The sequence below is a fragment of the Rhinolophus sinicus genome, chromosome 2, assembly GCF_057876585.1.
Source record: "Rhinolophus sinicus isolate RSI-liver-muscle chromosome 2, RSI-T2T, whole genome shotgun sequence".
Taxonomy (NCBI): domain Eukaryota; kingdom Metazoa; phylum Chordata; class Mammalia; order Chiroptera; family Rhinolophidae; genus Rhinolophus; species Rhinolophus sinicus.
In genome coordinates, this window is record NC_142502.1 from 96,337,992 (window position 1) to 96,361,656 (window position 23,665).

The window sequence follows — 23,665 nt, forward strand, 5'->3', positions numbered from 1 at the left end:
GTCACTGGCAGCTGGATTGGAGACACAGGAAGCAGGAGCCACACTATCTGCAACCTGCAGTCCACTTCTCTACCAACCGACCTCTCCTGCCAACTGCAATCCGCACTTACCAGCTCAGCCACCATCTTCTTGCTAGCCCCCCATTTGCTGCTAGCATAGCCACAGCAGTTATATTAGTGGCCAATGGCTCACTAGTTACAGCTGACGGCCAACTAGCCACAGATGATGGCCATCCAACCACAGTTGATGGCCATTTACTACCTGAGCCAGCACCTTTCCACGTGAGGCCGAGAGCCTGGAAACTGTACTCTGGGCTCTGTGCCCACAAGGTGTTAGAATAAGTGAGCTGGAATAAAAGGTGGTGATGATGTTTGAATGTTTCAGAGGGAGCACAGAAATGCCTGATAGCCAGGCCTGGGGAATGGCTCCCAAACTGTGCGTGTATTGGAAAGAGCTGGAGCGCTCGTTAAAACACTTAATTCCTGGGCCCACCCCCAAAGTTCCTGATTCAGTAGGCGAGGTGGGGCCTGAGGATTTGTCTTTTTAACAAGCTCCCAGATGCTGCAGCTGCTGGTCCAGGGACCACAGGTGGATGGGAGGCCAAGGTGGCCTGGAAGAAAAACTCTTTGGAACAAAGGAGATCAAGGACCTGTGAGGCCAGAGTGTGGGATGAACCAACCGGCTCTCCACCTAGAGGCAGATGACTCTGAGCTGACGCTTGGAGACACTTGGTGACGTCACCAAGGGCAACAAGAATGAGTACATGGAGGGGTCCAGTCAGATGTGGCTTCGGAGGGACTGGCATTTCTGAGGCAGAAGAAAGAAAAGGTGGAGGCAACGATGAAGAACGAGGAGGAAACTAGCCCTACTCTCCCGCCCCTGAGGGATGTGGGAGAAAAACTCATCAGCACTTGAAAGGATGACAGCGGAAGTGAGGTTCCTACGTTGGGAATGGCAAGGAAACTAAACAACTGTGAGAGATTAGAGATGAATGGAGGCAGAAAGCCTTGGGAGAGGAGGTCAGACCTGGAGATATGCAAAACAACTCAGGATGAACATGCAATGGGAGACACGCAGTGTTGCCCCTGAGACTACAAGACTCACTGGTAGGACTGATTGCCCCTAAAAATCTTCCAGAAAAATCAGTGCTCCAGGAGTTCTGCTTGCTTGGAGGTGTCATTTTTATGTTACATTAAAATAAGCATGCGTATATAATTGATTCAAAAACCAATGTGCATGAATATTTCCTCTAAAAGTAAGAAACTTCAGAGAGATGTTAAGCCGTGCTCCCAGATCTTACTCACATGTTCACATTTTGAAGAGAAAGTAGGAAAAGCCACTAGGTCTTAGGTGAAGGGTGGGTGTTGGAGGGAAGTATTTGTACTTTAAACTGGAAAATGGGAAGCTTCCAAGACTCCGGTGTGATCTGTGATGGATCTAAAGATAATTGTGCTGGGGACTGAGTTAGGCTGAGGACAGATCTGCTCAGCTGGTACCCTTCACATCACAGATTCTGCTGCTTCTCATCAGACCGCGTGGAGGAGTAAGCCCCAGCTCCCCACCAAACCCTATTTTATGGGCTAGGAGTTGGTCTTGCGTCCTCTGTGGACTTCTGAGTCTCCTGTGTCTCCAAGGTCTCCTCTCCGGAGCTGTGTGGCACCCAACTAAAGGCACAGGGAGTATGTATGAGATGGGAGTGTCTCAGCCTGTTCCCAACTGTCTTCACCCTCCCACTGCCTAACTCTCAGTCCCCCCCCCCTTTCAGAATCTGCTGGGTGGCTTAGATGAACAGGAGGGGTCAGACTGGGGGGCTTAGCAGGCTGGAGGTCAGACCTTCCAGGGGCATCTTCTAATGATCTTAGGGTGCTTAGCTGGCCTGGTCCCGCCCCCTTGTCGCCAGCCCCCTACGCTGCCCGTCATGTTCAGTTGTCCAGGAGATGATGAAGAGGCTGGCTGAGCAAAGGAAAGGGAGGAAGAAGACCCTAACCTAAGGAATCAATCGGCAGAAGCCCAGGAAGAGGCACCGACGCTTGGTCTGTGACATTCCTGGGGGCAAAGATGGGGCAGCAGTTCAGCTGGGAGGAGGTGAAGACGGAGGGAGAGATGGACGTAGCAGAGCTCCAGGAGTGGTACAAGAAGTTCGTGGTGGAGTGTCCCAGCGGCACACTCTTCATGCACGAGTTTAAGCGTTTCTTCAAGGTCACAGGCAACGAGGAGGCCACCCAGTATGTAGAGGGCATGTTCCGAGCCTTCGACAAGAACGGGGTAAGGCCCTCTGAAGGGGAGGACTGGTGGCCAGTCCACCTGGGACATTTCTCCTCCTTGAGTGAAAGGATCATCCCTGATGGGGGGGCTCCCAGCCCCCCAGTCCTCCTGCTCTTTTCTCTCCATTGTCCTCTCGCCTTTTCTCTAAAACTCTTCTCTCTCTCCCCATCTTTCTGTCTCTTCCCATCTTCTCTTCCCTCCTCCCCATCTCTCTGCTTTCATCTGACTCTCCCTCTCTCTTCTTCCTGAGAGCTGAAGGGAGGCTCAGCAGAAGGGCACACAGGCCAGTCCTCTCTGTGTATTTCAGCCAGGGCTCTGCAGCCCCAGGACCTGGTTTCTCCCCCTCCAGAGCCCCTGCCACTCTAACAATAAGGAGCAAAGGAGCTGTCCCAAATAGGACGAGCCATCTTGGCATAGATCGTGAGCTCGCCCTCGTTGGGGTCCTTTGAACTGAAACTGGTCGGTCTTCCCCACCGAGAATGCTGGAGAAGGCTCCTTCATGGACTGGGACATCCGATGCATTATTGCGAAAGTCCCTTTTGACTCTGTGTTGTGGAAGATTCCATGACGTCATTCAACCACGGGGTTTCTTTAAGCCCTCCAAGGACACCAGCAGCTAAGAAGATAATACGTTTTGTAAATGCGCACCTAGAAATTGAATTTAAAAATTGAAACTCCCTTATTACTTAAGGTCATCCAGTGCAGCGCTTCTGTAATGCTTTACCCCGTTAGGGTTGCCTCAAATACCTATTTCAGCTCTCAGATAAGGGGAGGGGGTTGGACCTAGATAATTAATCATAACAAAGCCTCAGCACCCCACTTCTCTGTGCATAGAGAACTTCACTTTCTAGGCTGAATCACGGGAATGCCTCATCAGGTCTGACCTGGTCCTGGTACCAGTCAGTGCCTATCTCCTCAGCACGGGCTGGGGGCTGGGAGGGTGGGGGCAGCATCTTCAGTGCAACACAAACCTCCTTGGAGATGAACCCTATAAGCTCCCTCTCAGGGCACAGAGTGGGCAGAGCTCCCAAAGTTTCTCCTTTCCTCAGTCTCTGAGTCAGCAGCAGCCCTGCAAGGGAGCGAGCAGTTTGTTACTTCAAATTAAATGATGAGAAAACTAGGGTAAAAGGATATGAATTGATTTGCCCAAGTCCTGACCCCAGGCAGGTGCACCTGCCCAGAAAGCAGTTTGTTTTCTGAAGGAGAGAAAATGATTTTTTAAAAAAACTTATTGTCATAAATATATCAATCTTCCCCATATTCATCTAAAGCTCCAATGTAACAATTCAGGATCCAAAGGAGATTATTAAATCCCTGGGCATAATATAGCTGTACCCCTTATCTTATCTCGTCTTACAAATTAGCATATACATTAATCAATGGCTTTTTTTCCTCTATACATTTTATTTTTTTATTATTTTTATTTATTTTTTAAATTTATTGGGGTGACAATTGTTAGTAAAATTACATAGATTTCAGGTGTACAATTCTGTATTACATCATCTATAAACCCCATTGTGTGTGCACCACCCAGAGTCAGTTCTCCTTCCATCACCATATATTTGATCCCCCTTACCCTCATCTCCCACCCCCCACCCCCATAACTTTTATTTTGATAGGATTTCAAATTTACACAAAGTTGCAAGAATAGTACAAGTAACACCCATGTACAATTTATCCAATTGCCTTATTTTCTTTATCATTCTCTCTCTCTCATATATATATATTTCTTTTTTAAGAGAAATTTGGAGACATCACACCTTTTTTACCCCTAAGTATTTCAGTCTGCTTCTCCTAAGAACAAGGACATTCTTTTAAATAACTTAATACAACTATCAAAATCAGGAAATTTACCACTGATACAGTTCTATTACTTAATTGACAATCCACATTCAAGTTTGGTCAGTTTGTCCTGATAATGTCCTTCAGTGCTTTTTTTTTTTTTTTTTTTCAGTCTGATGATGCATTACATTTTCTTGTTCTCTCTCCTTAGTCTTTAATTTGGACTCTTTAATCTCCGCTTTTCTTTGTCTTGTCTAATCCTGACATTTTTGAAGACCGCCAATTATTTGGGCTTGTCCAGTGCTGTCTTGTGAGTAGACTTGGGTTTTACACTTCTAGCAAAAATGCCATAGAAGTGACATTTGTCCTCAGTGCATCACATCAAGGGGCACATTGGTTTGTCCCGTTACTGTGGTGACTAACTTCATCATTTGGTCACGTGGTGTTGGCCATGTTTCTCTTCACTGTAAAGTTACTATTCTTCCTTGGTAATCAATAAGCATCTTATGGGGGGTTCTTTCAGACGAAGTAAATATCCTGTTGCTCATCAAATTGTCATCTACTAGGTTTGGCATCCATTGATAATTTTCTAATTCCACCGTCCCTTCTTTCTTTATTTATTAGCTGGCATTCTACTGGAAGGAAGAGCTTTCCTAGAAGGTGTGTTAAGTTCCTCTGTCAGGGATTGAGCCTTCTTTCTTTTCTCTTCCCACTTAGTCTCTCTCTCCAAACCCACACCCAACTCCACTTCCCACCTTGACAATTTTTTTTTTAAGGAGGGCGCAGCTCACAGTGGCCCATGTGGGGATTGAACCAGCAACCTTGGTGTTATCAGCACCACGCTCTAACCAACTGAGGTAACCGGCCACCCCAACCACCTTGACAATTTTTATAGCAGCTAGTCTCATTTCTGGGCAACTGGTCTGAGATTTCTGGGGCAAATAAAATAAAAAGAGCTCATAGACCTAGTTCACATGTCAAAACCCGGGGTGATGAAAACAGGTTTGGTGCAGGCAAGGAGGGAGGAGCATCTCGTCTGCTGCTACTCTCCCTTGTAACACTCCTCTCTGGTGGTTGCCCTGTGACGCACTGGAATGGAAGAAAACGGAGAATGAAGCCCAAATGTCATTTGGGATCCTCATGTAACTTGTGTTGGGGTCAGGATGGTGCACAAATACCCAATTCAGGGAGAAACAGGGCAGATAATCCCACAGAGCAGATCACACACCTGTCGCTTCCGCTCTTACTCTGGAGTAGATAGAGATGTTTCTATCACCGTGGGCCTCTGTGGGTAATTAAGGGCAGGCGCACAACTGATGAGAGTAGCGCCGGCTGGAAGCGCCCAGACATGGTCCTGGGGTTTGTGGTAACTTCATAGGTGAGCTCACTTGTCAGGAAGGGGCTACTCTAGAATGTGCGTCTTGTAAGGCAAGGGTATGGAGACAGAGTCCCAGAGAGCAGTTTCCAGGCTCTCAGCCTCACGTGGAAAGGTGCTGGCACAGGTAGTAGATGGTCATCAGCTGTGATCAGATGGCCATCAGCTGTAACCAGTTAGCCATTAGCCACTAATATAACTGCCGTGGCTACGCTAGCAAGTGCGATTGCTATTAGCAAAGGGGTTGATTGGGGGGCAGAGAAGCGGATGGCGGATTGCAGCTTGCACATTCGGTTAGCAAGCATGGATGGCAGATTGCGGATCCTGTGGATGCTAATTCCTGTGTCTTGCCCGGCCTCCAGGAGACTGGGGTGCAGGAAGACCCCTGTTGGGGTACTGACAGATGTTTGCTTTTGTGTCTCAACCAGCGCTATTGAGAATATAGTGATATGACTCCCCTGTCTATAGCTCCGTTGTTGTTCCTTTTTGGCCTCTCCATGTCCTGCGTTCTTGTTCTTGCACATTACAGAGGGATTGTAGGGGAGGAGGAAAGTTTCCTCTACCCTCAACTTTCTTGTGGCTGATTTAATAATCAAATAGACATGAGCTGGATTAACAAGAGAAAATAACCAAGTTTTAATACATGCATACATATGGCAACCCCATATACGTGAGAGAGTCAGAGACAGAAAGGGAACATGGGTATATGAGACATTCTGAGCTAGGGTTCAGGTAAGGTGTCTCGGGGGCTTCAAAGGGTCATTGCAGGATGGTAGGAAGAGCAGATGTGTGTTACATAAACGTTTGCACTGCCCTATAGACAGGTCAAAAGAGGTTATCTGTGATAATCTCTTATTATAGGCAAGACCCCTAATTCAAGTTCTTCTAGGTAGTTAAGGGAGGGGCAGACGTTTCTCTTGAGCCCGTGGCTAAAGTTGCCTTTCGTTGAAAATAATCCACATACCACAGAAGCACATCGTGGGGTGGTTTCTTCTGAATTTCCACCGGATCATTGTGGAAAGTGTATCATACTGAGAGAGGATATTCTGAGAAGGTTCTAGACAAAGAATGGAGGAGAATCCAGAGATCTAGAGAGCAGGGATTTGCCCGTGTTTTGTTGTTGTTGTTGTTGTTTCTTTCCCCTTAGTGCTGGACACCAGGCTCAGTTTTTAGACAATGATAGATCTTGAGTGGAGTAAGAAAGTTCTCCCCACGTGATGAATTAAAGAAGACAAGTAGCTTGGAAGGCTTTGCCTTAGGCAATTTATTCGACCTCTGAGTCTCAGGTTCCTCACCCATTAAATGGGGATAACAGACCTGAGAGAGATGAGGTATGTAAAATAGATGGTCCCTACCAGTCATGTTTTTTTTTTTTTAACTTTTATTTATTTAAGTGTGTTTTTCCAGGACCCATCAGCTCCAAGTCAAGTAATTGTTTCAATCTAGTTGTGGAGGGTGCAGCTCACAGTGGCCCATGTGGGGATCGAACCGGCAACCTTGTTGTTAAGAGCACTGCACTCTAACCAACTGAGCTAACCGGCCACCCCCTACATTTCCTTATTCAACTCTTATTTAAAAAGAAACATATGAACTATTTTTAGTAAGCTTAATAAATCACAATTACTAATGACAATAGCCTTTTAAAGAACAACCAATCATTACATTGTATGCCTTAAACTTACACAATGCTCCTTAAAAGGCTATTTGCAATCAATCTCAGGAAAGCTGGGCGAAAAAACTGGAAACAACCTTCTGTGAGTGAATGGAAAACAGACGAGGGACCATTCACTCAGTGGAGTACTACTCAGCCATAAAAACGGAAGGACCTTGGATGAATATCCAGGGCATTGTGCTGTGTGGGGGAAAAAAACAATCTTAAAAGGTTACATACTGTATGATTCTATTTCTATTCCATTTTCAAAGTGAAACTGTGACAGTGATGAAGAATAGATCAGTGGTTGCCGAGTGACACAGTTGGGAGAAGGATGCAACTACTAAGACGTAACGGAGGAGAGTTTGTGTTGATAGTTACTCATATCTACGCATGTGATACAATTTCATGAAAGTCTGTATCCACAAAAACAGTGCATTAAAGACTAGTGGGGGTGGGGGGAGGAACAAACAACCACTGCTAAGAATCTACCCTAAAGAAATTATTGCAGATGTAAGAAAAAATATAGTATTTGCCCGAAGAGGTTCATTGGGTAACGTAAAATATTAAAACCATGTTCCGCGAGAAGGACTGCCCAGTACCCCACAAAAAAAAAAAGATTTTAAATAATTTTAAAGACATGGGACATTTAAAAAGAAAAAAAATCCAGGAAATGAAACTATAGCTACAGTCTGACCTCAATTAGGTAAATAAATAGTGGGGGGTGTGGAGGGCCAGAAGGAATTATATAAAAGATATAAAATACTTCAGGAGCTGAGGTAGCCTCATTTTATTTTCTTCTTGGTTTTTCCTTAGACTTTTTTGCAATTTCCCTCATTTTCTGCCCTGTTTTCCTATTGGTTCACACCTTGCTGACACAGGCACCCCTATCTCGGGCTGCGTCTCCGAGTGACCTGACCCAGTGGGACAGAGGTGCTCTGAGCCAGCAATGTCATTTCTGATTACACTCATTAGAATGACAGACACTCTTGGGGGAGCCGATGACTCAGGTTTTGGATTTGAAGAGGTATTCCCCACCCTGAAATACGTGAGGTCACGAGGTGTATGTGGGAACAGCCTGGGAAGCTCAGCCCGAGACCCTGGCCGGACAGACCCACTGCACCCACCACCACCAGCCTCTCACCTCAAACTCCTCTGGAGTCGAAGCTTGGTCACCCCCTACTTCTTGTTTACTGCTTTGGGAATAATGGTCACTGTCCCATTTCTGTTCGAGGAAGGTTCTGTTTCTTGGTCAGAGTCACCTTAGAAGTGGACTTTGCCCTTTCTCCATCCTCTGGGCAGTGAACACCTGAGCTCTGGCCCCTGCCTTCCTAGGTGGGGGTGGGGGTGCAGGCCTGTTCTTCAATTGAATGTCCACCTGGGCATAGAGGTGAGTGGGGATTGGAGCCACCGCTCTGTCCACCTGCCCTTGGGCTCAGAGCAAACAAATGTGCAAAGGAATCTTTCAATGCCAACACTGCTTTCTAATCTCCTTTCAAAACTACCTTGATTTCAAATCCACATTAAGTTGATCATTTAGTCATTGATTTATAAATATTTATAAGACCCCGATTCTGGGCATGAGTGGCACTGTGCTAGGCGTGAAAGAGAAACAGAACCAATGTAAACCCCTCTCTTTTCTCCAGGAGCATATCATGTAGATAGAGAATGCGACATATGAAACAGGCGACAATGCCAGAGTAAGTCCTAAACTGTGCAGAATAGGTAGCAGGAGCTGTGAGTGTTAGAAGAGGGAGAGAGAGAACCCTATGGCTGACATGGGCCAGGAAGGAAGGCTTCCAGGAGGAGGGGGGTCCTTGAGCTGAGCCTTGAAGGACGGGTAGGATTGGGTGATCCTGGAGACTGGGGAAGGACGCCAGGATGGAGAACAGCACGAGCAGAGTCAGAGGCCATACGGGTTGCAAGGAAGTGGCAAAAGGCCTGAGTTTGTAGGAAAGAATGATAGCCCAGAGGAGGGCACACACCTGCACGCTGGGCAGGTGGGGCAGTGGGCAGGAGGGGGCTCACAGCTCCCGCTTCCCCTTGCAGGACAACACCATTGACTTCCTGGAGTATGTGGCAGCCCTGAACCTGGTGCTGAGGGGCTCCCTGGAGCACAAGCTGAAGTGGACCTTCAAGATCTATGACAAGGACCGCAATGGCTGTATCGACCGCCTGGAGCTGCTTGACATTGTGGAGGCCAGTGTCTGCCCGTGGGGTCAGGCACCTGGCGCTCTAAGGGCTGAAGCAGGGGCTCCTGGGGCTGGGGTTCTGGCGGAGGCCCTGAAGTCATTCAGAGTGTGCTTTCTGACCATGGCTAGAAATCAGTTACAAAGAGATAACAAAAAAAATGCCCATGTGTTTGCAAAACACTTCTAAATACGCTATGAATCAAAGAAATAATCTCTCTCTCTCTCTCTCTCTCTCTCTCTCTCTCTCTCTCTCTCTCTCTCTCTCATGCACTCAAACTGTTGTGAACTGAAACTGAATACTAATGCAAACATAACAAAACGTGAAATACAGCTAAAGCTGGGCTTGTAGAAACAAATACATAGCCTCAAATGTATTTATTAGAAAATAAGAGAGGAGGAAAATCAATGATCTAAGAAATCATCTCAAGAAATTAAAAAAAGGACCCGCCCAGTGGCTCAGGTGGTTGGAGTGGTGTTCGAACATCAAGGTCGCCAGTTCGATTCCCACAGGGGCCAGTGAGCCGCGCCCTCTACAGCTAAGATTGTGAACAACAGCTCTCCCTGGAGCTGGGCTGTCATGAGCAGCCGGAGGTTGGCTTAAGATGCTGTGGGCTGCCGTGAGCGGCGGCAGAGAGCGTCCAGTCGAGGAACTACGCTTAATCCTCATGTTTGTGTGTCTCGTCCCCATTTCACTTCACAAACATTGCCTCACTGGCACAGGGAACAGGGCAAAGGAGAAACCTGTTCTTCCCCGTCCCATCTAGTCCAAACACCTGAATCTCCTGTGATCCTATTTCACACACATAGACACACACATCCATAAATACACTAAATTCTCTTTTCCTCTCCGAATCTCCATTTTCCTCTGTAAAGTGCAGTTTAGACCATGACAGATACATCCCTCATTAGCGGTTTTAGGTTTCAGCTCTGGCGCTTACAGTGGAAACGCCCATGACGTCGGGGTGGGGCGGTATGTGGGGTGAGGAAGTCCTCACTTGGAACTAGGCCATTGGGACCCTGAGAGAATAGCCTTAGGACAGGTCAGTTTTGATTTGGATCTGGGTCCTGTGGTCCTCAGATGCACGGCCTACAGGGGACACAGTGCTGAGGGACATGGGTTGGGGGGGAGGGCGAGGTGGAGTTTGCAGGATCCCATCAATGCCTCTGGGTTTTCTCTGGCAGGCGATTTACAAGCTGAAGAAAGCCTGCAGGGTGGAGATGGACTCCGAGCAGCAAGGCCAGCTGCTCACGCCAGAGGAGGTCGTGGACAGGATCTTCCTTCTGGTGGATGAGAATGGCGATGGTAACAGGGGCAGAGATGGTGGCCCACTCCATAGCACCCCCGCTTCCTGGCCATGTGACTTTGGGCAGAGCTCTCCTCTTCCTAACTGGTGTCCTCATCTGTGAACTGGGTGTGGAGAGGACTACATGAAATTACAAAGGGCGTCACTAGCATGTGATGTCTGTAAGAGTGATTAAAACTCCTATTGGAGTTGCTGATGGAGGCCAGGCAAGAATAGCGGAAGAGTAGGGGCTCTGGAGTCAGGCAGACAGGATGATTCATGTAACCTCTCAGCTTGGTCTCAGTTTCCTCATCTGGAAAATGGGGATAATGATGCTGAGAGGAATAAAAGGAGCAATGTATTTAAGTACCAGGTATAGGGTAGGCCTCCATTAAGGCTACTGGGGCTCTCCTTCCTGTAGCTTGATGCCCAGCCCCAAGGCTGTACAGGGAGGGAGCTATTTGGGAACATACCCAGAAGACCCCCTGAAGAACATTTCAAAGGTACCAGGAGCAAAAGTAAAACTTTAATTAATTTGCAAAGAAAGCCCCTTAAAGGAACCCTTGTAGGTGTCAGGAGATTCCTGGAGAATCAGAGAATTGACAGGCCCCAAGCTTAGACCCTGAGGCTGCAGGTTTGTTTGGATAAGAGCTGTAGGCGCACCCTTTTCTCCTCTTGCCCCCAACCTCATTTCTTCCATTCTCCTGCATGACTGTGTCTCCTCCCCCTTGCTCAGGTCAGCTGTCTCTGAATGAGTTCGTTGAAGGGGCCCGTCGTGACAAGTGGGTGACGAAGATGCTGCAGATGGATGTGAATCCTGGGGGCTGGATCTCTCAGCAGAGGCGGAAAAGTGCCATGTTCTGAGGGGTCTGGGACCCTGGGAGCCCTGTAGGAGTCCACAGCCCCCCCCACCCCAAGACTCTGGGCTCACCAGGTTTCCGGAGTAGTGGGAGGGCCCCTGGCTCAGCCTGCTTATGCCCACACTTATCCTGGCAGCCCTGTGAAGGGGGTGAGGTTGTGTGGGGAGGGAGAGGGGTTATTGGTCTGAAGCTGTCAACAGGGCACAGTCCGTTGGCAGGATTTACTAGGGTGGTGAAGGGAATGGCTTACTCACCCCCTCCAGCTGCCTCTGGGAGAACTATGCCTTGGCTGGGTGGTTGTGGGACTCCCACAAATTCCTACGTGGTTCTTAGCTGGAAGCAGGGGGAGAGGCAGGGTCCCATAGACCAAATTAACAACGAGGGAGCCCACAGAGTGTGAAGCAGTGTGGTAGAAGGCGGGGGCCGGAAGGTGGTGAGTCTGAAGAAAAGGTGGTGGGCTGGATAATAATTACATCCCTCCAGGATCCTGACGAGTGTTCATGAGAGGATGCAGGGCTCCTTTCCCCCAAGTTGTCCCCACCAAGGGTGTCAACAAGGGAAAGCAACAACAAATCAGGCTGTGGTCTCCTGCCCTTGGAGGGGTCAGCTGCCCTTAAAGGGGCTGTTTCAGCTCTGCCCTGGAACTGCTCCTCCAGCCCCTGCTTCCACCTCCCCACCCCTCTTCTCCCCATCCCGACCTCCCCCATCCCCCACATTCTCCTCTCCAATCCCCTCCCCAGCATGGACCTTCCACGCTTTCCAGCCACAAGCTGAATCGTGTCTTCTTCACGGATGGAGAAACCTTCCCTGTCTCTGGGGGAGACTTGGGGGCTTGATGATCTGGGTTTGAGGTCAGGTTTTGCCTCCAACTTCTATGTGACCCAAGACAGCCACTTCTCTGCCCCGACTTTGGGTACCTCCTCTACACAGTGAGCTGGTTGGACTAGACCAGCAGTTTTCAGATTATTATTTTTTTAGATGTGGACTTATTTTTGTTATACAAACTGTTGTGTGCAACCCCAATATAGAAACTAGATTAAAAGGGAGCCGCTCTGGTCAAAGGGGGGCTGAGCAACTCAGACCCCTCCCACCCCTGGAGCCAGAGGCACCTCTGAAAACACAAATTAAAAACCAGGGTCCTGGACCAGTGTCACCCCTGTGAGACCATTTAAAGTGGCACTTGGAAAAACACTTGCTTTACCTTGAATAGCTATGTTTTCATGTTGACGTATGAAAAATAAAACTAAGTTTGTTGAACATGTGATTTCATAGGTATGATATTCATATAGAAAGGATCCTTTAGGAATAAATTTTGGGTAAAAATTCATTGATGAAAAAAAGTAAGAATCCAGATATGCCGTGAAACATGGAGGTGGTATGTAAATGAGGTTGGGGAAGTGTTGTCCTTATTCTAGGCGGATACCCTCCCAATGCTGACCTTCAGGAATTCCCAAGAGGCAGTCACCAAGAGAAGGAGCAGAAATGTCCACTCCCTGCTTTTCCACGTTGCCCTGGCATTGACCTCCACTGCCTCTCCATTTGTGCTCAGGCCCTGGCTGGCTTCCCAGTCTGAGGCGGTCCAAGAGATGGACAGGGCGGGGGTGAGCAAAGCACACCCTCTCGTCTCTCCAGGAAGCTCTCTGCAACCTGGGGCTTCACTCCCCTTTCCCCTTTTTTCTCCTTCCCGCCCTGGATTTTTATTTATCCCCCGCACTCCCTCACACCCAGCTGAAGTGAAACCTCAAAGTCCAGACAGAAGAAAGAGCATCTTTGAAAAAATGGGCACAGCTGCTCCAGCCTCTGTCTCTCCTCAGGTTCTTAGACAGGTATTCCTAAAGTTGGGGTGTACAAAGAGTGGGGATGATGCCCCCCCCAAAGCAGACTGCTCCACTCCCTAACTGATGTCAGGTGTCACTGCAGCAAGAGGGATTTCAGTGAGACCAAGGATGGTCAGGTCACATGCAATGAGTCACAGACCTGTGGGAAACCACACAGCACCGCATGCCACCCAGGGGCCAGCAGGGGAAGTATGGGGTGTTGTGCAGTCACTTCTGAATAAATAAGGATTTCCTTGGGATAAAGGAGGACTTCCTACAGTACCACCCCACCTTCTCTCATGTTTTGGCCAACATCCAATCAAAACGGACCCTCCCCGAGTAAATGACCAGGCCTGAGTACACACAGCATGCCTGGTCATTCAGTCAGTCATGATTCAGAGCTGTACTGCCATCCAAACAGTCCATCTTTGTCTCCTTGGTAACACTGTAACTTCTTGAAGGAGTTTGTTTTTTTCCTATAACTGGGGCCCTGGGAGATGCGCCCTAAAAATGGACATGTTGACCCCTTATTATTTCAAATTTGGTAAAATGTAAATCCTAAGAGATGCCCTCAATTTACAACTAAGAAAGCTCCTCCCCACATTACACAGCCCCTACATGTAACACACATACATCACATAGCATGTACGTCCAACCTCCCACACACGTCACCTTCTTCTCCACACACAACCCCCGACTCCTCTTTCATGTTCAAAGTTAAGGATCAGCTCTGGGAGGCAGTCTCTGAGTCAGACTCGCTCACCATTCCCTGTGCTCTTACAGGAATCCATTCATAGCTTCTCTCAGCATATTTTATTACAATGATGCTTAGCCTGTGAGTTCCTTGAGGATGAGAATGGTCCTCTTTGCACATCTGACATCTAGCATTAGTACATAGTAGGTGGTCATTAAATGCTTGTTACATGGTAAGAACGAATCAATGTGAACCACACGCGTAGGCTCTAATGGTCCTGGGGCTCCTTGCAATACCAGGATGGAAGCTGCGGCCACAGGATGTGTAGGATTCTGTCAGATTCCCCGGGGAGCCCATCTCTGCTTCAGGGCTTCCATGTCTAGAAGAGAGTGGGACTGGAGAGGCTGGGAGAGGGGCCAGAAGGGGCAAGGGAGGAGCCTGAGGGCAGAGGGATGCTGAGGAGTGTCCCTAGCAGGGAGCACTCACCACCAGCTGAGTCACCCAGAGGGATCAGATACCATCCTTCACCATCCCCAGCTTTGGATTCCTACCCCTGCCCTTCTGCTGCCACCGTGCACCCCAAAGAGGCGAGCTGAGCCTTTGAGTCCAGTATACTCTGTCTAGGATTAAAGCAACAATGGCGACCCCAGCACCACCATACACCCCCTCCCCAACACAGAAGCAGGGGGTGGTGGGCTCAGCCAGCTGCCTCAGCGGCCCCAGCGCCAGCCCCGTCCTCATCTCGCTCGCAGTTCTGGAGCCTGCGCACAATGCTGGTGAGGTCCAGGCTTCGTGTCAGTGTGTCCAGGAGCGTCTGGTCCTTCTGGACGCCCTCCATGAACTCCTCCAGGGACAGTTCCCCTGGGAGAGAGAAAGGGAGCCGGGTGTCCACGTCTACCTGGTAGCATTAGACCAGGGCCCAGAGCTGAGTCTTTCGAGGGGGACAGGCCAATGCCAGGAGAGGTGGCTGTGAATGGGCGGGCAAAGGAGCCAGAGACGGGTCCAAGGATCCCTAAAATTCAGCTCTGTGGCTGGAGCCCTACACCCTGGTGACCCCTCCCCTGGGGGTCCCCACCCCCAACCCCGGCCTCCTCACCATCCCCATTGATATCGATCTTGGAAAATACGGTATCGGTGAACTCCTCCGCACTCATGGTGGAGTCGCTGCAGGGGTTAATGGTTCGGATGGCCTGCAGGGAAGAAGTGAGAGGACTCGTCCTAATTTGGTCTCAGGGTGGGAGTGGAGGCAGTCAGAACTCCTCTGGCTCCCAGCCTGAGTAGGGCCGAGGTGGCAGGAACAGCAGAGTAGGCAGTAGAGGCAGAGCTGGGACTTAACAGCTCGTAGAGTCTCTAGGTACAGATGAAGAAACTGAGGCCCAGAGGAGGAAAGGAACATGGCCCGGGTCACGCACGTGGTGAGGGTCAGAGCTTCCAACCCCTTCATTCCATCCTGTCTCCTTCTGAGATTGCAGTTCCATCCCCTGAAGACCCACCCTCTGGGCTCTCCGATCCTTCTGGGGCTCTGCCCCCCCCTCCCCCCCCCCCCCCCCCCCGCTGCACCTGGAGTTACCCGGATGATGGTGAGCAGCTCGTCGCGGTCAATACATCCGTTGCCATCGACGTCGTAGAGCTTGAAGTACCAGCGCAACTTCTGTTCCACCTTCCCCTTGAGAACGAGGCTGAGCGCGGCCACATACTCCATGAAGTCGATGTAGCCGTCCTGGGCGGGGGCGGGGCGAGGCCACCTTGAGCCCAGTCCCGGCCCCGCCCCGCGACCCTCCCCCTTGATGCCCACCCCCATCCGTCCTGGGCGCCCTGCGTACCGTTCCCTGCCGGCCCCGGAGCCTGCTGATCCAATTCGATAAACTAACTCCCACTCGGTTATGAATGTCTGATGCTATCTCTTCACAGGCATTAGGTTCTAGCTGTCACTGGTCTGCTTTCCTGTTTCTCAAACTTGAGCCCTTCCAGTTGCAAGAAGGTGCTTGTAGGTGGGAGGAGAGAAACCGAATTCCCAGGGATGGGGGTGTGGTTTGGAGAAGCTTTTCAAAGATGGGGAAAGGGCAGAAGGTAGTTGTGGAGGTAAGGGGAGCCTTTCTTATTCTTTCCTTTATTCTTCAAACTTTACTGAGCACCTACTACGTGCAGGTAAGGCTGCAGATTTGAATCCTGGTTTCACCTTCTCAAAGCTGTGGAATCTGGGACAAAGGACTCAATATGTCTCTGGCCCTCGATTTTTTCATCGATAATAATTTCGATGGTACCTACATCTATGGGATTGTCAAGGGATTAAATGAGTTCATGTATGTAAAGCACTCAACACTGCCTGGTATACAGTAAGTACTCAATAAATGTTAGCTATTATTATTATTACTGCTATTACTATTATTATAAAGAGATCACTATGCCATCATGATGTGTATTCAGCAACAACACATCTGGACAGGACATTACAGAATCACAGACTAGGAGCACCCAACTTTGCTAGGGTCAGAGCAGGAGAGGGGCTTAAGGTGGCTTCCTGAGGGAGGTGATGCCCTCATTGAGTCTTGGAGGGGTTGGCCACGGGGGACATTCCTGTGGGATATTTCTCCAGGGTCCTGCAAATGTGTACTGGCTGACCCTCTGCTCGGCCCTGCCAGCCCTACCAGTGGGGTCAGGGAAGCAGGGAGCAGAGGCTGCCTCTGTCCAGTCCCCCCTTCACACACACACACAAGCCCCGTGAGGCTGGGAGAGGGAAGCCTGTGTCTTGCAGAGAGGCTGAGCACCTGAACTTGGAGTCCAGTCCCTGTTCCTCCACTTACAACCATGACTTTGGAACAGGGAAGTTAACGTGAGGCAGATTTTGGGTCCGCATGAGCTCTTTAACAGGCAGAGTTGCCCCTGTGGAAGGGCCAGCCTCATGCAATAATGAGCTCTCTGTCAATGAGGGTGTGCAAGCAGAAGCTAGAGGACTGCTATTAGGGATGTGGCAGCGGCTGGGCGGGGCGGCCTCTGAGCTCTGGTTCTGTGCTGGTCTTTGGCCCGAGGTGGGGCCTTCACCACTCTGAGCCCCACAGTGGGTATCATGATCATACCAAACACTTACATGGTGCTTTCCCATGACAAGGGCTTTCGCACACACCTTAGCTTATTCAATCCTTGCCCAACCCACTTCCCAGAACCGTTGTCAGACTGGAGCTAGGCCCCTGTGCAATAATGCTGAGAAGCAAGGAAACTGCCAAGGAGTTTTCCTCAGGGCGGGGGACACAAAGTGAGGATATTTTTGCTTTTCATTTTTTACCTTCCTGTACTGTTGGAAATTTTTACAATGAAGGAACTGAATTGCTTTTGTAATTTTTTTTTTTTTAATGGCTAAAAAGGAGCTTTGGAAAAGTTATGGGTTTTTGTGCCAGAAAGACCTAAACCACTTCTTAGGACCCTTCTTGAACAAGTCACGAGGCCTCTTTGAGGAGCAGTTTCCTTAGTTGTAAAATGAAAACGACATTATGTGCTTTTCAAGGTTGTGGTACGGATTAGATTCAGGACCAATACCACAATACCATAACAATACTAACTTGCTTCCTGTGTGGAGTGTTTTATTCGCTTTACTCGTTTAATCTCACAAGCACCCCCAGGAGGTGGGTATTAATATTTTTGGTCTCATTTTCAGATGAAAAGTTCAAGTTGAGAGAAGTTAGGCCACGCAGCTAACAAATGACAAAGCCTTGCCCAGAAACTGGGTCTCCTAAATCCTATACAAGATTTACTTTGATTTGGGGCGCCTGGGTGGCTACCAGGCAAAACTTCGAAGCAAGCAGAGCCCCCCAGGTCACACCCCCACTCCCACTCCCACTGCTGTACCCCTCCCCGCCAACCCTGCCCAGTTCCCTAGGATACAGCTCTTCTAACTCAGGAGCTGGCAGATATTTTTTTCTGCAAAGGACCAGATAGCAAATATTTCAGTTTTGGCAATATGTAAACGAATGGGTGTGGTATGTTCTAATAAAACTATTTATAAAATTGGCCCATAAGCCATCGTTTGCACACCCGTTTTAACTCCTCTCTGTCTCAGAACGTCCCAGTCTTGTGTGCCATCGCCTAGCCCGTCTGCTAAACTGCTCTGTATTCATGACAATGGATAGAGGCAACGATGCCCCAAGTGTGATTTATATCATGGTGTCTATGAGGCACTTTAGATGTTACAAAGATGCTCTTCATTTAAATAAACATATATTTAAATTAATGTGTATCATGAAATATAAAACCAGCCCATAAACTCCTGATTTCTCAGATAGTCATTCATTCATATAACAAATATCTATTAAGCACCTACTGTGTTCCAGGCACTGTTTTAGGTGCTGAAGATGCAATAATGAACAAGACACAATCCCTGCCCTCGTAGAGCTCACATTCCAGCAGGGAGACAGACAATCAACATAGTGGCCAAATGTTATTCAGTATCATGTGTTAGGAGATGAGACGTGCTTGGGGGGAGGAGGGGACTAGGAATGCAGGGATAGAGGCTAGTCCCCGTTAAATAGGGTTTAAACCAGGAGATCAGGGCAGGTGTCAGTGGGAAAGAGACATTTGAGCAGAGCCAAGCAGAATTCTGGAGGAGGAGGGTCCCAGGCAGCACCAAGGCCCTGAGGTGGGGGAATGTGCGGCATAATCGAGGAAGTCAGGTTTGGGACAGTACAGGTGCTGTACAAAAATTGAAGAGATGGCATATGAATGACTCAGGTTAGGCTAATACAAGGTTGGTGGGTTGCCCCTCCCTGGTGTCATATGTGTGACCTCTTTCTGAAGACCTGTCTTGATCCAAAGGGTTTCTTTAGCAGGTGAGAAGCTAAGCTATTTGGGTACATTTGGGTGTAAGGTGCTAAGGCTCTTCCCCCTCCTGTTCAGCAATTATTGCTGCTTCTGGAGGATTTGGGGGGGGTCCAGCCTGCTGGCGCCATCCCTCCTGGTCTCCCTCCCTCCAGCTCCAGTACGCTGCTCCCTGCTCCCCTGCAGGAAAGCCCTCTGATGCTGACCTTGAGGCTGGGACTCTAAGCCCATAATCTGCTTTGGCCCCTTGACCCCGAATAGTAGCAAGTTTTAAATAGCTTCTGAGCCCCAGCTTTCCCTAGAAACCTCGCCTACAATGGAGTTTGGACCTCCGGGCAGTGAAGGGAGTCTGGAAAGCTCTGGGCAGCCTCTTCCCGGCTTGCGGTGGACACATGGCAGCACATCATGACGTCTTCACCTTTTGAGTGAGCGCCAGCTGGGTGGGGATCAGCCAAGATGGGGGGCCAGACAGGGTTCTGGATCTGGGTTCTTCCAGCACTTCCTCTTGACTAAATTTTTCCAAATAAATGGAAACGTTTGCTATTGAAAACCAACAACTATCTTAGCTAATGCTCCCGACATCCATGGCAGATACTTCCATGGTGAATAAGTGGAGGCTGAGGGGGAGAGAATGGGCTCAAGGTCACCCAGCTGATGAAAAGCAGGGGTCCAAACTCACGGTGCCTAACTCCTCTTTCAGTGTCCCCTCTAGCTTAGCTAGCGGTCCTCATCCAATGCGTCCAGGGGAGACATATTTGACCTCTCAGACCTCTCCACCCACTTGAGAAAAGGTGAACTGAGGTTACTGGGTATTTTGGAGTTAGAGTAGCCTGGATTCCCCAGTGACCAGGCCACCCTGCCTATGCCCAGGTCTAATGTCCACAGAGCGCGATGGGTGACCCAAGGAATGCAGGCCTGCTTACCCCAGACCAGCCCGGGCTGGAGCCCCCTCACCCTACTCTCCACTCTCCACTCCTCCTTCTGCGTCCTTGCCAGCATCTAGGGGCCTGTGCGAAAGCACAGCCTACAGTGCCAAGCACTTAGCAGGGGCTCAATGACTGTCTTGTAAGGGCTCACACCTGCTCTGGAGTAACCCGAAATGTGCGTGGAGGAGAGACAGAGGGAGCCATTCGCTTCCGGTTGTGGGTCCACTCACTGCAGACCTCCCTTTCTTCCCCTGGAGAGTGAGGGCAGGGATGGGGTCTGAGGGCCTAATTCACAGTGGGTGCTCAATGAACGTGAGAGCCATGAAATCCCTAATGTCGACACTCAGCCTCCCCGATAAACAAAGGGCTGTGTAAATGAAGTCACTCCGCCAGCAGATGCTGCTGTTCTCACAGCGGCTCCTCCTCACCCCTACGCTCCTCACCCCTATGGGGTCAGATGTCCCCAGGTGTCCCTCCAGCACTCCCCACCCAGATCCCTGCTCACGTTATTGAAGTCAAAGGTCTCAAACATCTGCTCCACATACTGGCTGGTTGACGGGCTCAGGTTCTTGAGGCCAAAGATCTGGCGGAATTCATAGAGGGTGAGCTGGCCGGAGGGGCACTCGGTCATGAACTTCTTGTACCACTGGTGGCACTCGGTGCTGCTCAGCTCCTCCACCGACTTACCCTCCATCGCGTTGCCCATTGCCCAGGCCCAAGATGGACAACTACCGTGCCCCGCTGTTCCCTGCACAAGGGAGACTTGGCTTTCTAGAACGGGGCCCCCCTCACTCACGGGCCCGAGTTCTCCAGATCTGAGCAAGAAAGGGCCTGAGGAATCAGTGCAGGGAAACGTCAGGAGGAGGTAAGCAGAAGGGAGAAGGTGATGGGGGCTGTACAAGCCTACACCCAAATCCAGGGGATGACAGAGAACCAGTGTTACAAGCCCTCACTAAATCCTTGCAGCCAATGGGACTACTCCCTGGGAAAGAGGAGTGAAAATAGAACAAAGCTTAGAGGAGCCGAGGCCCAGGATTACAGCTTTGAGCTAATAGGTGACAGGATTTTCTTATCCAGGTTGTAGTCTCCTTGTTACCAGGACAGAGTGGGTGGCCAGCCAACGACTGTTCTGATCCGGTGACCTCTCCTCCCTTCTCCTCCTGTTTTGAGGGGGTTCTCGACGTTTCTGGTTTCTCTCTCAGACACAGAATGGAGGTACATATGAGATGGACAATGGTTCCTCTTCCAGAGCTGGGCCAGCTGTGGGCTCTTCACAGGGATGCTATGTACAGTCATCCAGCCTGTGCAATGCACTTGGCCATAACAACCAAGGGATTCTAATCACACCATGGATAATTAACATCTGAGAGCACCTGGGTGATGCTGTGTGTGTGGGCTTCCAAGACGAGTCCTGAGCACTCAAAGGGAGCCCCTCCTACATGAACCTGCACAAGTACACATACCCATACAGATACACAATCACTGGTCCTGTTCTGAACACATTCTCATATTCCCAGAGATTGCATCTTTCCCATCCTGGGAGGCTTGAATTCAGCCCTGCATCTGATTCCGAACCTGACACCATCACCTCCCCGGGGCATGGGAATAGGGGCCATTGAGTGTGGGCCTAGTGTGTGAGTGAGAGAGCTGGCTACCTGGTGTTCCTGGAATGCTCCCAGGCCAAGCCTAGCGGCCTGTCTATGCAGCAACAGCTTTCTCTGACCCGTAGTGGAATGTTTTCCAGCCATAAACTTTCAGGTTGGTTTATTTATGGAACCAACATCTAGGTGCACTTAAGCTGGATGCTACTGGGAAAGCCCAGAGCCAGCACTCATTCACTCTGCCTCTTCCCCTGATTTCCCTTCCTCCTTTACATGTGGACCATGCCAGGTCCCCTACTTTGGCCAGAGGGAACCACTGCCCACATTTTTGCTTTCCGAGCAGACACTTGGACATGTGTTCAGGTTGTGCACTGATACACTAGTACAAAAGTGTGTTTTATACTTGAAGAGGTGCCTTTTTGTGTGTGTGTGTGTGTGGGGGGGGGTTACTGCAGCTTATCTACCCTCTCCTGACTAATAAAAAGACTGCAATTTTACATACTGCACAAAATGTCCTGAGTCTTTCTAGCAGCACAGGCTTGCCGAGCCCCTCTCAGGAACCCCAACAGCATTTCAAATCCTTCCAAGACTGCAAGGCTGCAGGAGAGCCTTCTTTACTCCAGGCTGCAAAGCACTTTTTCTTCCAAGTGAAAACTAAGGAGGATTTTTATATACAGTGTATGTATGTAAATGTACTTATATTTATATAAATTGTATAATATAAATATATAATGACATATAAATATATATTCACATATACATTAATTTATATAAATATGTTCTATAATCTATATTATATGTAACATATATTAGATATCAGAGTACATACATATGAATTGGCCAGACTATGCTATAGTGAAAATCACTCTAAAATCTCAGTGACTTAAAGCCCCACAAGTTTATTGCTCACACTACTGGCTGGGTGACCTTGAGCAAGTATGTTAACCTCTCTGGGTCACAGTTTCTTCATCCTTAAAATGGAGATTATGGTGCCCACCTGATAGGGTTGTTAAGATTAAATGAATTAAAATTAATATATGGAAAGCATTTAGAGCAGGGTCTGACATAGAGTAAGTGCCCCATATTAGCTATCACTTTATTATTTCATATCTGTTACAGTGGCTGTCATGCTGTTGACTTTAGAATCTAGGTGCAGTTGTAGTGCATCCTGGGCACAGCAGTGTCCCTAGATGACAGCCAATCATGCCTCTTGTCCCTTTCGCCCTTTCACCATAGTCCTGGATTGTGTGTGAGGACAGACATCCATCTGTCTCACACAGGACATCTACCAGCTGTGGTCAGGCACTAGAGAATGTAGAGACCATCATTAAAACAGTACTAGATCCAGGGGCAAGCCCGGTGGCTCAGGTGGTTGGAGCGCAGTGCTCCTAACGCCAATGTCGCCGATTCGATTCCCACATGGGCCATTGAGCTGCACCCTCTACAGCTAAGGTTGTGAGCAACAGCTCTCCCTGGAGCTGGGCTGCCATGAGCGGCCGGTGGCCAGCGTGAATGGCTGGCAGCTGGTGAGAGCTGCTGTGAGCTGCTGTGAGCAGCCGACCGACAACTGGTGACCGACTGCCTCACCCAGGGGGAGCGCAAGGCTCATAACACCAGCACGGGCCAGGGAGCTGTGTCCTACACAACTAGACCAAGAAACAACGGCGTGAACCAGAGGTTGTGGGGTAAAGCGGAAGAAGAAGAAAACAAAAAACACAAAAAACAGTACTAAATCCAACTGCATTCCCAACTCCCTGTCCTGTTGCCTGCTTCTACTAAAAAGAAGCTTGAAAAACAAGAAAAATTGTTTTCCTAGCCTCTCTTGAAGCTAGGAGTAGCCACATGATATTGTTCTGGCCAAAGTATGTAAGTGAAAGGATCTCCCCTAAAACTGTCAGCTGATTTCTCAACAAAAATTTTGCAGGCCAGAAGGGATTAGCATGAAATATTCAAAGTAATGAAAAACAAGGACCTACACCCAAGATTACTCTCTACCCAACAAAGCTATCGTCTAGAATTAAAAGACAGTTAAAGAGCTTCCCAGACAAGAAAAAGCTAAAGGAATTCATCACCACCAAACTAGCATTACAAGAAATGCTATAATACCTAGAGGGATTTCTTTAAGATTTGGGGGGAAAACAGATAAAAATATTAATAATAAAATGGCAATAACTACATATCTATCAAAGATTGCTTTCAATGTAAATGGATTAAATGCTCCAATCAATAGATAGCGTGCCTGAGTGGATAAGAAAACAAAATGCTTACAATATGCGGCCTTCAAGTAACTCCCTTTAGATCAAAAGATACTCTCAGACTGAAAGGGATGGAAAAATATATTTCATAAAACTGTAAAAAAAACCAACAGAAAAAAAAAACCTGGGATAGCAATACTTATAACAGACAAAAT

General features: G+C 48.8%; 2 protein-coding genes across 2 annotated transcripts; one reads left to right on the forward strand and one right to left on the reverse strand.

Moving 5' to 3' along the window:
- The first annotated feature begins 1,957 nt into the window (after positions 1-1,957).
- Positions 1,958-11,840, forward strand: GUCA1B (guanylate cyclase activator 1B). Its single transcript, XM_019738344.3, has 4 exons — positions 1,958-2,265; positions 9,123-9,272; positions 10,448-10,568; positions 11,285-11,840. Exons 1-4 carry the CDS (start codon positions 2,059-2,061, stop codon positions 11,410-11,412), a joined length of 606 nt encoding a protein of 201 aa, XP_019593903.3. The 5' UTR covers positions 1,958-2,058; the 3' UTR covers positions 11,413-11,840.
- A 2,183-nt stretch (positions 11,841-14,023) lies between these two features.
- Positions 14,024-20,360, reverse strand: GUCA1A (guanylate cyclase activator 1A). Its single transcript, XM_074333992.2, has 4 exons — positions 20,160-20,360; positions 15,490-15,639; positions 15,016-15,109; positions 14,024-14,780 (listed from the first exon to the last, which is right to left on the reverse strand). The coding sequence occupies exons 1-4, from the start codon at positions 20,358-20,360 to the stop codon at positions 14,617-14,619; spliced, it is 609 nt and encodes a 202-aa protein (XP_074190093.2). The 3' UTR covers positions 14,024-14,616.
- Between the last annotated feature and the right edge of the window lie 3,305 nt (positions 20,361-23,665).